At 44.5% G+C, this 12160-nt stretch overlaps 1 protein-coding gene across 1 annotated transcript in view; it reads right to left on the bottom strand.

Annotated features, from left to right (window-relative positions):
* Cfdp1 (craniofacial development protein 1) overlaps nucleotides 1–12160 on the bottom strand; it is an 80818-nt gene that overhangs the window by 8450 nt on the left and 60208 nt on the right. The window contains exon 6 of the mRNA XM_075977281.1: nucleotides 642–800. Within this exon, the coding sequence (XP_075833396.1) occupies nucleotides 642–800 (159 nt within the window). The remainder of the gene's footprint in view (nucleotides 1–641; nucleotides 801–12160) is intronic.

The following is a 12160-nucleotide window of genomic DNA, read 5'->3' as shown; positions in this document are numbered from 1 at the left end:
GGACTACCATGATTTTGAGGACAGACTGGGTTACAGAGTGAGATCCTTTCTCAGCACTCCCACAGGGAAAACAAAACAAAAACACTAACAAGGAATAGGTCACTTTTGGTTTATGGCTATTCTCTTCGTATTCTAGAGTGACCATGAAATGGTACAGCAATGGCCTCGCCATGTATCATACAGCTGAAGTAAATGTCACACCATGCCCTTGACCACAGTAACATGGTCGAAAAAAATACCAAACCATTCATGGCTAATGTGACAGTATCCTGGCACTGGGTTGGCTTTCTTTGCTTTTGAAGCACTTGAACTAACCAGATTCTCAGAAGGTCAAATGATTCAGATTAGGACAAGCCCGCTGCCGTGAGCCAGACCCAGTCTTGTGAATAAACCAGGCGATTTACAGTTTACTGAGCTGTAAGCCAGCAAACTTGGTTCAGGGAACACTGCACCTCAGCCCCGCCCCTCATCTTCACCCAGTGGCTTCTCACAGATGGGACTGGCCTCATCTTAGAGTTCACCAATAACCAAAGCACTCCACTTTGATTTCACAGTAAAAAGCTCCTCCTTGTTAAACAGGGCGGTGTGAAACAGACCACTGCAGAGTTCCAAGGCTACAGACGAACAGAGCCACTCCTTACCCTTCTTTCCCTCGGTTATGGATAGCCAGTTCTTCACCAATCCCTTCTTCCTCCTTGAAGTTCTCCCAGTCCAATTTGGACTTCTCAAGGGTGCTCATTTTCTGTTTTTTGGCTCCAATTTTCCCCAAAAGGCTGCTCATGCCACTTGATCTTTTTATCCTATGGAAAGAAAAATGAATATAACTCTGATCTCTACATTAACATAAGAACTCTGGTGTCTTAATTAACAGTTTGTGTGTGCGTGTGTGACACAGAGTTCCCTGGATTGGAGCCATTTGTCTCAGTGGAAGCCATGCTTGTACACGGGGCATTTTCTTTTCTATGTGGAAACTGTACGCAGGCAGAATCTTAACACGCCTTTCCCGCCTAACACATACGACTGCTTAGCTGCAGTACTGACAGGAAGCCCTAGCCTTTCAGACCTCTTTCAGGCATGGCAGGTCTCTGCTTGCAGGGAGGGAGGAGAATGGTGGGGTTCAGATATTGGAGTCACATGCATAGGTCCAAGTTCAGCTCTGTCCCAATGACTCAAAGCTAGTTCTTCAAGTACAAGTGTCTTGGTTTCCCAATCTACACTGAATGCTTAATCACGGGTGGTGGGGAATTGTCCATGTAAAGAGGCAAGACAGCAATCCGGCATAGGGGTCAAGGTGCAGTTAACTGTTGACCACTGTCAATCACTGCCTGTTCGTGCTCTGAAGCCCCAGGGGACTATTCTACAGCATAAGAACCAGTTCCCAACACGTACAAGCAAGAAGTCACAGCATTGTAAAAGGACCTTTAAAGGCACTGCCTTTCAACTCCTGTAACTGGGCCTGGTTTTCCCCGGAGGTGGAGAACATCCCAAAGCAGCGAATGTACAGCCTGTGCTCTACTTGCCCGCGATGCTGTGGGAGAAACCCCAAATGCCAAATTCAAGTCTCAGCAGGTCGAATGTTTCCAGTCAATGTTACATGAATGAGATAAGGCAAACAGAGGCAGCTAGAGTTCATAAGAAGGTGATATGAGGGGAAAAAACTATAGAAAGAACATGGATTTTAAAAACATTATTATTTTGTGGGTGGGGGGCAGGGGTGCACAGATCAAAGGTCAATTTTGTGGCGTTGGTTCTCTCCCTCCACCTTTATCTGGGCATCAAGGCCAGGCTTGTAGATTTGGATTGTCAGGTGCCAATGGCTTGTACCTACCAAGTCATCTTGCCAATGTGCTTCTGGTTTTATGAAACTAAAATGAATTCTCTTCTGCATCACAGAGATAGGTAAGGGTTGAAATGCACAAGCGGTGCACGTGGGCCCTGCAGTGCTCACTCTCCCAGTGCTCTCTCAGCTTCCTTCCCAGCTGACTGGTGCACGCGGGCCCTGCAGTGCTCACTCTCCCAGTGCTCTCTCAGCTCCCTTCCCAGCTGACTGGCATTTGGCCTACGGCAGATAACCTCAGGCTTACTGCTGAAGGGAATCATTTCTGAGCCAACCTATCATCATTCAAACCCAACAAGAAACCATAGACCGTGGGCTACCTGTGCCCTAGGATAGGCCAACAGGTTAGTGCCCACACCAAAAACAAGACTTGGGAGTGGTACAAACATTCTTTTCTATTAACACTGGTCCATAGGATGTCAGCTTCCCTACCTCGTTCATTCCCCTACAGACTGGACTTATTAATAAATTGCAGATAGGGACAAGGTGAGGATCAGTGTCTCCAAGATGAGAAGCTGCTTGAGAGTTTTCTGAGAGCTATTTTATTTTGCTTAAGATGATTCTAAATGGAATCAAAATGCACTGTATGCACATATGAAAGAACCCTGGTCCTTTCTGTGTGGTAGTACTGACGTGATCATAAGAAAGTTCACTGCAACTAAAAGGTACAGCATCCCGTTAAGGAAACAGATAGTACATGTGTCTACTTTACTCTGCGCCCTGCCTTAGCAGGGACTTTGATTCACTGCTCTCAGTAGGAAGAGAACCCTAATGAGGAGGCTGGCAAATGTGTTCATGGGGTCTGAAGAGGCATAATACATTCATTCCCCGTGATCTTTAACACCAACTCCAATAATCAGGCACCCACAGAAGAGAGTTTTTGCTCTGCAAAGGGATTTAAAGTCATCTTGCCATTCATCAGTTATAGTCATTCAACAGAGACTGAAGTTCCACTGTGCTTGGAGTTAAGAACACAGAAAAAAGCTACAAGGCCTGATCCTAAGGAGAAACACAATCTAGTAAAAAGGTAACAAATAGGCAAACTGTGACCATTTACTAAAAAGACTCCAAAGAGGAAGTGACTTCAGACTAGTTCAGCGCTCCTTACAGCTGGTATCTTCTTCCTGTGCTTGCCCCACAGTCCTGGGACACAAATCCTGTAGCTGCCTGCACACTCCAATTTCTATTGCTCAGTTGGGGAGAGGAAGAAACATCCACTTTCCCTGTTGTCCTGGAGCTCACGGTGTAGGATCCATGCGTTACTCATTCCTTTTTCCTTGTTGAGACAAGGTCTCACTACGTACCCCAAGTGGCCTGGAACTTGCTATGTACAGACAGCTGACCTAGAACTCAAGAGATCTACAGGCCTGTGCTAGGATTAAAGGCGTGAGCCACCCACTACTGTCTTACTCACTCTGTCTCACCCATAGTGAAGCCAAAAGCTTACTCACGACATAAAATTTTTAAACTTTTAACTGACCAAGTCCTCAATTTGATAGCAGAGTTACTCAAAAAAAAAAAAAAAAGAAAGAAAGAAAAAAGAAAAGAAAGTCCCCCTTGTAACAAGAAGACTCAACACTATGCCTGAACTGGCAGACGGGCAAATCAGTTTCAAAAGTGGATCAGCAAACACAGGGCTTATGGGCATTAGTAACTCTGTAACTCTTCTCAGAGCTTCAATAGACAGAGTTGGCCTCAAGTCTACACCTCTCACATCAAAACTGGCAGAGCCACTAACATGCAAATCATTTGCAACAACATTGTCTGGCAGAGACTTGCGTTTTCCTTAGTGTCTGTCATCTGTTTACCGGGGAGGGACACACACAGGAACTACTTTCCAGAGCCAGGTGTAGGTCTAGCACCTTGTGTGAACGTGAGGAAAGATCAACCTGAGAATTCCCTGTTGTGGGCTTGGAACCGCTGTTCTTTTGGGTTTCCCCTAGATTAGCTGAAATCTGTAAGAATGAACAGTGCAATCCAAATCCCTTCCCTTCTTGAAGTTCTTTTTCTCAGGTGTGAGCAGCAATGAAAGCAGACTAAGCAGCGGAGACTGCAGGGTTGCTTTTTGGGTTAACAGAAGCTCCCCTGGAGTGTTCCGTGAGAGCCACTGGAAGACAGGACTCATTTTCCAGATTCTGGTTCTCAAACTATATGGACAGATGCACAGCCTGAGAAGATTCTAGAAGCCAGCTAACTCCGCTCTCAATGGAGATACTCTACCTCAATACAGCTATTTTGGAAAATGTCACCTTTTCTCTAAGTGCTGAACTTATCAATTCATCTTTTATTGTTCAAAGAAACTAATTTTTTTTTTTTGAGACAGGGTAGCCCTCTTTGTAGCCCTGGCTGTCCTCAAACTGGCTCTGTAGACCAGGCTGGCTTCAAACTCACAGAGATCTGCCTTCCTCTGCCTCCGGAGTGCTGGATTAAAGGCTTGAACCACCATTGCCCAGCCCAAGGAAACTATCTTAAAAAAAAAGTTACTTATATTCACAAAAGCACTTTAAAAATTGAGCTATCATGTGGTCAATCAGAAGGCTGTCAGGCCAGGCATGGTGGCATATGCCTTTAACTTCAGTACTCAGGAGGCAGAGACAGACAGGTCTCCAATGAGTTCAAGGCTAGCCTGGTCTACACAGTGAGTTTTGGTTCTGCTAAGGCTACATAGTGAGATCCTGTCTCAAAAAAAAAAAAAATCAACTAGCAGATCAATCGGCCAAACAAACAAAAGGCCTTTTGGCACACCATTTATAACAATGGCAGAAATGGGAACCAGTCTACAGTCACACTTCCCTGAGCTCCGTGGATCTTAGAAACTAAGCAGGGTTGAGCTTGGTTAGTTCTTGGAAGGAAGAAATGGGAAGCAAGGTTAGTCTGTGGTTTTGGTTGCTGCCCTCTGTCCCCACCCCACTGTTTGTTTTGTAACAATAAGAAGACAATTTGGAAAGGTCACAGGAAATCAATCTGAGATTTCAACTTTCCAGTTTGGAAATGTCAGGAGAGACACAGCACTGCCATTATCTGGATAAGCCCCACTTAGTCGTCAGTTACCCTCTGCCACATGTGCTTTCCCCCCTATGTACATTTACTTTTGGGGAGAGTATGGAGCTAGTTTTAAATAATTTGTGGACATACCACGGCACCTCAATAGTTCAGCTTGTGTCTCCTAAGACACTCTCCTACATAATCTTAACACCTCATATTATACTCAAGAAACTTAATAACTGATAATAAAACTTAATATGCTGATAATAACCTCTAAAAGGCTATCTTTGGATTTTATCAATAACAGTTCAAAATGGTCTTGACAGTGATTCTTCATACGCTCCCTAGCACAGCACATCTGGAAGTGTCTTGGTCTCCTTTGAAACTTTAATCTGTCTTCTGCCTTCTGGCCTTGGTGTCGTAATAATCTTTTAGAGTATAATCTGGCTGGCTCATAGGTTGTTGCTCACTGGGTTTATCTGTTTCTTGTAGACAGATGCAGGTTAAACAATTTTGCTGAGCATGCTACCTTGACAAGGCTTAAATGTGTTTGCTGCACTCTCAGCAGCAGTGTGAGGCCAGCACATACTAAATGTTACTGTACCCTTCACCTCGGCCACTGAAGCAGTTACACCATCACCTGTTGCCAAGTACCTTGCCACTGCCAGCTATGTGACATGCGCACCCTTTAAAAGCTCCCTCTCTTGCTCCTCTTCCCTGTTCTGTCTTGCCTGTCTGACTCTTTCAATGTCCCCACTCCTAGACAGCCTCTCTTCTTTCACTCTCCCCTTTCCCTCCCCCATAAACCTCCAGTACTAACTGCTGTGTGGCATGTTTGGTTAGTGGTATACATTGGCAGGGCCTGCTGAAAGGTACCCACTTCACTTTTTTTTTAAAGCCTCACACTGAAGACATTAAGTACTGTCCCTATGGGAAGGGGATGACTATAGGCACTTCCTCCCTCTAATTAATTTGTACTATGGAGGAGAATGTTCTTAGAAGTCCAGGAAGTTTTGGTTGCTTATTTCTAGTACCTCATTTTGTAATGTCAACCATGTCTAAATACTCGCGTCAATGAATAGTAAAGAATCCCACTAGAAGGACAAACACACAGAAGATCCCCAGAGGATAAGCTGTGACTCAGTATTAAATAAACAGTGAAGGACTATGGGATCACTAGCAGAGCCCAAGTCTGAACGGTCCAGCATAAGGACGGGATGCCCCTAGACGTGCACATGAGGGCAAATGAGGGGAGCCAGTGGCAAACAGAGCCTCTGCTCTCAGACGTGTAGGAAACTGGCTCCTGAACTTCCCCTGCCCAGTCTCACTTGTTCCCAGGGAAAGAGATAATCCACAGCCCTTCCTGACTCTGCTCCAGCAGTTTCCTTCCTGGAGCCATTCCCAAGGTGGGGGCAGGGACCTCATGGCAAACAGGGAAGGGCATGCCACTGTTTCCTGGCAGTAAGAAAGGAAGGTAGTGGCAAGCTCTTTGAGACGAAATATTCAGTTTAATGAGAAGAGAACCATGCTTTGAGAGGGGATGTTTTGTCCCTGAGGTACAGACTGCTGTTGCTTTTATTTGTATCATCAGATTCAGCCGAGGACAATGATTTATTGGACCAATACACAGACCATTTATACTTCTGAGATGGAATTTTTAAAAAAATTATTAAGCACAGTTTCTAATAAAGACCATGATGGCATTTTGCTTTGTGCATAGCCCTGGGAGCTCAAGTGGAGGAAGACACAGCTCATTTTCCAGATTCTAATTCCATATGGGCTCACAACCAATCCGAACCACCAAGCTAAGAGGAGTCCATGCAGACCCAAGGCCATGATTTCTCTCAAGGAGAACATTCTCTGTTACCTTACAACAAACCAACCCTGAAGAGGCTGAAGATATAGCTCAATTGGTACAGTGCTTGCCTAGAATGCAGGAAGCCCTAGGTTTAACTACCAGCATCAAGCATGATGGTGCATGCTTATAATCTTAGCACTCAGGAACTGGAAGCAGGAAGATCAGAAGTTCAAGGTCATCTTCAGCTATATTATGAATTTGAGGTCAGCATAGAATACATGAAATCCCATCTCAAAACAAAACATTAAACAACCAATCCTTGAGATGCTAATATTTTAATAAGTCAGCTTTAGTGGCGCATTCTTATAATTCTAGAACTTTGAAGGCTGAGGCAAGAAAGAAGCATAAGTTCAAGATCAAATTCATCTGTACAGGTGGTTTGAGGCCAATCTGAACTACACGTGACCCTTCTCAAAAACTGAAACAACAAAAAAAAAATCCAGATGTCAATAAAAACAAAGTTTAAATTCATAGGCATCTCCAAGGTTGAGGCCATGTTTAAATTTCAGAACATGGAGGTGCCCTTAGTCAGACCAGAAACAATTCCTTCAGTTTTACATCACAGACACCTCATTTAAAATGGGTCAAATCTGGCCCTTTTTAGGAACAGGTAGGCACACTAATCACATGGCTCTACGTGCCACTTACATGAGCTGGCTCCTATACACGTTTGCAGACATTTCCCCAATCCTTACGACCCTTTTACTGCTACTAAACAGCATGTGAAACCCCAAACACAGAGATGGGTACTGGACAACTGGGGCTACTGATACCCAGCATCCTGCTGGAGGGGAGAGAGATATGGTCCTTTTAGATGAGGCTGGAGTGGGCCCTCCTGTGGGAGCCCAATTCCCGAATCCCTTTCTGGTCAGCATCTACAACATGGCTTGTTTGCTCAACTGCCAGAGTAATGACTCTGGTCTCATAGAAACTGAATCCTACTAAAACTTGACTGGAAAATTTAATGATGCTCACCTCAATCTATCCTTCTACCTCCCGGGCAGCTCCCACCTCTCCTCAGAAGGCAGATGTTCCATCAGCAGCCTTTTCCTTGTCATGGCACCCCCACTAATCTAGACTTTAAGGGACCCACGAGAAGCAAAGATCTGTATGCAAGTGATTTCAGGAAGGCAGCCGGAATCCCAAAACATCACTCTGCTAAGGAAATGCAATGCGTCCCAACAAAGAAAAATTTGCTCTCACGTAGCATGGGACCGAGAGCAGAAAGTTCTTTCTCCCCCTCACTCCCCTCTCCCTCCACCCGTCCCTTTCTTGGAGGCAGGAAATGGTTTTCATAGATGGTGGCCACAGCCAGGCCATATGTAAACCACAACATTGCTTCTTGAATGGAAGGACGGTTTTTACTCATTGAATCATTGACCACCAATGAAAGAATTCCCATCGCTAGAGCAAGAGAAATGGTTAGGCACAGCTACCTTCCTTAAGCTACCAATCGGTGGCTGTTAGAGCAGCCTTTTCAAACAGAAGGAAGGACAGTTCTCCAAGGTTGTTAGGAATCCTTACTTGCTGAGTGATGCTTTCATTTGTACCTCGGCTCCTCAGTGCATCTGTGTTTGTGCTCATGGCCACAGAAGGTCACAGTGAAAAGAGTGAGTACAGGTCACTACTGAAGGTGTTACAAACACAGGCTGCCATACTCTGGGAAATGGGCATCACATCCCTGTTGAGTGAGGCTCTCATGGCTTCTCACCCCAAAGCTTCAGTGCAGCTTAAAGGAGTCTATGGCTGCTATTCTCTCCTGGGGGACCAGTGGCTTTATGTTGCCTGCCTTCCTGTCACCATGGGGCTGGGCTAGTCACTCTGCAAGGATTGAATGAGCAATCAATGTTCTCACAGTCAGGACTCAGGAAGGAGACTGAGCACAGGCACTGAATGACCTGAATGCTATAGTTCAAAGTGGAGCACGAATGTGAAAACCAGAACCAAACCCAAACCATAGCCTCAATCACTTTGAAGGAAGTTCCCCTGGGAATGAAGCTAATGGAAACCACCCAAATATAAGCTACTAAATATATGCTATGAAAGCATGCTGGGAAATCATCAGATCACCCAATTAATTTTTTTTTTATTTTTTATTTTTGGTTTTTTCGAGAAAAGGTTTCTCTGTAGCTTTGGAGCCTGTCCTGGAACTAGCTCTTGTAGACCAGGCTGGCCTCGAATTCACAGAGATCCACAGAGATCCGCCTGCTTCTGACTCCTGAGTTCTGGGATTAAAGGCGTGCGCCACCACGTGCAGCCAATCTCCCCCCCCCCCGTTTTTGTCGTTTTTCAAGACAGGGTTTCTCTGTAGTTTTGGTGCCTGTCCCGGAACTAACTCTTGTAGATCAGGCTGGCCTCGAACTCACAAAACTCACAGAGATCCACCTGCCTCTGCCTCCCGAGTGCTGGGATTAAAGGTATGCGCCACCACTGCCTGGCTCAGCCAATTCACTTTAAAAAAAACAGTTTATTTAATTTTATTTTATGTGCACTGATGTGGGGGTAGCAGATCTCCTGTAACTGGGGTTACAGACAGTTGTGAGCTGCCGTGTGGGTGCTTGGAATCAAACCTGGGTCCTCTGGAAGAGCAGTGTTCTTTAACCTCTAAGCCATCTCTCCAGCCCTGTCCAACTAATTCTTATTCTCGAGAATACTTTTAAAATAAATTTATTGAGACATAATTCACACAATAAAGAGCCTACTTATATAAGGCATATAACTAAAAAATTTTTTGAGGGGGTGTTCAAGACAGGGTTTCTCTGTGTAGCCCTTGGCTGTCTTGGAATTTATTCTATAGTGAGCTGGCCTTGAACTCACAGATCTGCCTGCCTCCCCTTCCCAAGTGCTAGAACTAAAGGAGCAATGGTTTTTTGATATATTATCATAATCTAATTTTAGAACACTTTGTCATCACCACAGAAACCCCTGCAGGAGTGTGGACAGGATGGCAGGATGCCCGAGAACTACTGTGCGGCGAAGTTCTGGCCGCTGCCGACACTACCTTGGATCTATACTTTTAAGCGCACGGCTTTGCTCCCAAAGAAGTGACTCACTATTCCACCAGCTAATTACTATATATCTATTTGTACTCTGTACAAGTTAACTTCTTTGAAAGTTAGTGACCAATTAGTAAAACAAGGGTAACAATAACGACCTTGAAGAGCAGTAATTAAACCAGAGATAAGACCCTTATCTGTACAATGCCTTCAGCGAGCCAAGCCCCTGCTGCTACTAGAGACAAAGACACAGATTGCTTCCCCTTTAATTCACTCACAAGAGATAAATATGAGAAGCAACAGCTACTTTCTTAAAAAACTGCACATGGAATCATGTGTGGTAGTGCTTGCTTTTGATCCCAGAACTCAGGAGGCAGTCAGGTGGATCTCTGAGTTTAGGGTCTACAGAGTGTGTTCCAGAACAATCAGGGTTACACAGTGAAACCCTGTCTCAAAAAAATAAAACCAACCCCGCTCCAGTTATGCACAGGAAGTGTAGATGAGCAGAACAGGGAGCAGAGATGGGGGAGGCAATGAGAGGTAGGAGGTGGAGTCTCATTAGAAGGGCAAGAAGAACTATTCAAGAACAGCCAGGACAGAGGGACCCAGGAGGTCGAAGCATCTAATGGCTATGAATGCACACATCACACTAAAGTTTTCCAGCAGACTCTATTCTGTCTTTACGTGCCTCAAAGATGCACTCTATGCTGGATGTAGTGGTGCACACTTTTAATTCCAGCACTCAGGAGGCAGAGGCAAGTAGAACTCTGTGAGTTCAAAGCCAGACTAATCTACAAAGTAGGTTCCAAAACAGCAAGGAACACAGAGCAACCATCTTGAAAAACCAAACCAAACCAAACCAAGCAATGCACTCTAAAATCCACACACATAGAAATTTAAAATTCCTTAAATATTTTGTTTTACGTGTATATGTATATTTGTCCCCATGGAACTGGAGTTATAGGTGGCTGTGAACCTGATGTGGATGCTAGGAACCCTGGTTCTCTGCAAGAACAGCAGGTATACTCAACCAATGAGAAATCTCTCCAGTCCCCAAATTTAAACTGTTACTGGTAGGAAATTCAGTGGGCTTGGAATCCAGAAGTTGCCTGTTCTATTTTTTTTTTGAAGGTAAGTCATCTCTGGCAGCAAAATATATTTTATCTCCCACCTCCAAATAAGCCCCTTGAATTTCAAACCAAGAAAAGCTGATCTATTGTGTAACAGCCCCCCCCCAACCCCAAGAATGGCCTTTTAAACTTAGTCTGATTGTTAATTTCAGTTTCTTTGAAGGTATCTGGGAGCCTTCTAACGGTCAACTTTTGGACATTTTTCCCTGACACCCTCCAGATGACATCACTTGGCATACTGCCTGGCCCTGGTAGGTACTCAATAAATATTTGTTAAAACAATGTATGAAGGGACTGGAGAGATGGCTCAGCGGCTAAGAGCACTGGTATTTCTTCCAGAGGACCGGGTTCAATTCCCAACACCCACATGACAGCTAACAACTGTCTATAACTCCAGTTTCTGGGGATCTGATACCTTCACACCAGTCCATATAAAATAAAGTTAAATAAATTATTAAAAAAAATGTATGAAGAGCCGAGCAGTGGTGGCGCATGCCTTTAATCCCAGCACTCGGGAGGCAGAGACAGGCGGATCTCTGTGAGTTCGAGGCCAGCTACAAGAGCTAGTTCCAGGACAGGCTCCAAAGCTACAGAGACCCTGTTTCGAAAACAAAACAAACACCCCCCCAAAAGTATGAATCTTGGGAAATAATATTAATTTTGTACATCATGCATAAATTCTCATAAGTGAAATACATTTAAGTAAACCTCTGCATTGATTAAGGCCTTTGGGGCCATCCATCCTTAGCAATTTCCAGGCAGCTATGAACTTTAAGTCAGCAGCAGCAAAGCACTTGTTCACTGTAGCATATGACAGACATTCCTGCACAGTGTGGGCAGCTTGGAATTCACCCTGGTCTGCACACCTGAGGTTCTGCAGAAGGTTCCACCCTCATGTCACAATCTCTGATGCAGACACTTGGTTACAATCTCTTAAGTAACAGTAACTAAAGAGAACTGATGGAAAGGAATGCTGACAAGTGTTTCCCCTCCTCTAGGATAGAATTTGCAGAAAGGGAAAGAAATGTGGATTCATTTTGTGCAAAAATGGAACTCTGTAATAACTAGCTCATGAAATCAACCAAAGACTTCTTTACTGTAGCAGTTCTTTTCCACTTTTACTGGATACAATACAGATGGGCTACTATTTTGGGGTGTGTGTGGGTGTGTTGTGGGGGTCACTAGTGCTTGTGTACACATGTTGGTGGTTAGCGTTGTATGTGGGTATGTGTGCAAACATGTGTTGCTAGCAATATGACACAGGACCTAACATACACTAGATAAGCCCTCTGCCCCTGAAGCTGTATCCTCCAGCCTAGGGGAAGAAAGGAAGGCTATTTTCAAAATTATATAA

Source organism: Microtus pennsylvanicus, chromosome 6, assembly GCF_037038515.1.
Source record: "Microtus pennsylvanicus isolate mMicPen1 chromosome 6, mMicPen1.hap1, whole genome shotgun sequence".
Taxonomy (NCBI): domain Eukaryota; kingdom Metazoa; phylum Chordata; class Mammalia; order Rodentia; family Cricetidae; genus Microtus; species Microtus pennsylvanicus.
The sequence above is the reverse complement of the archived record's forward strand: the minus strand, read 5'-3'. Positions and strand labels throughout refer to the sequence as shown.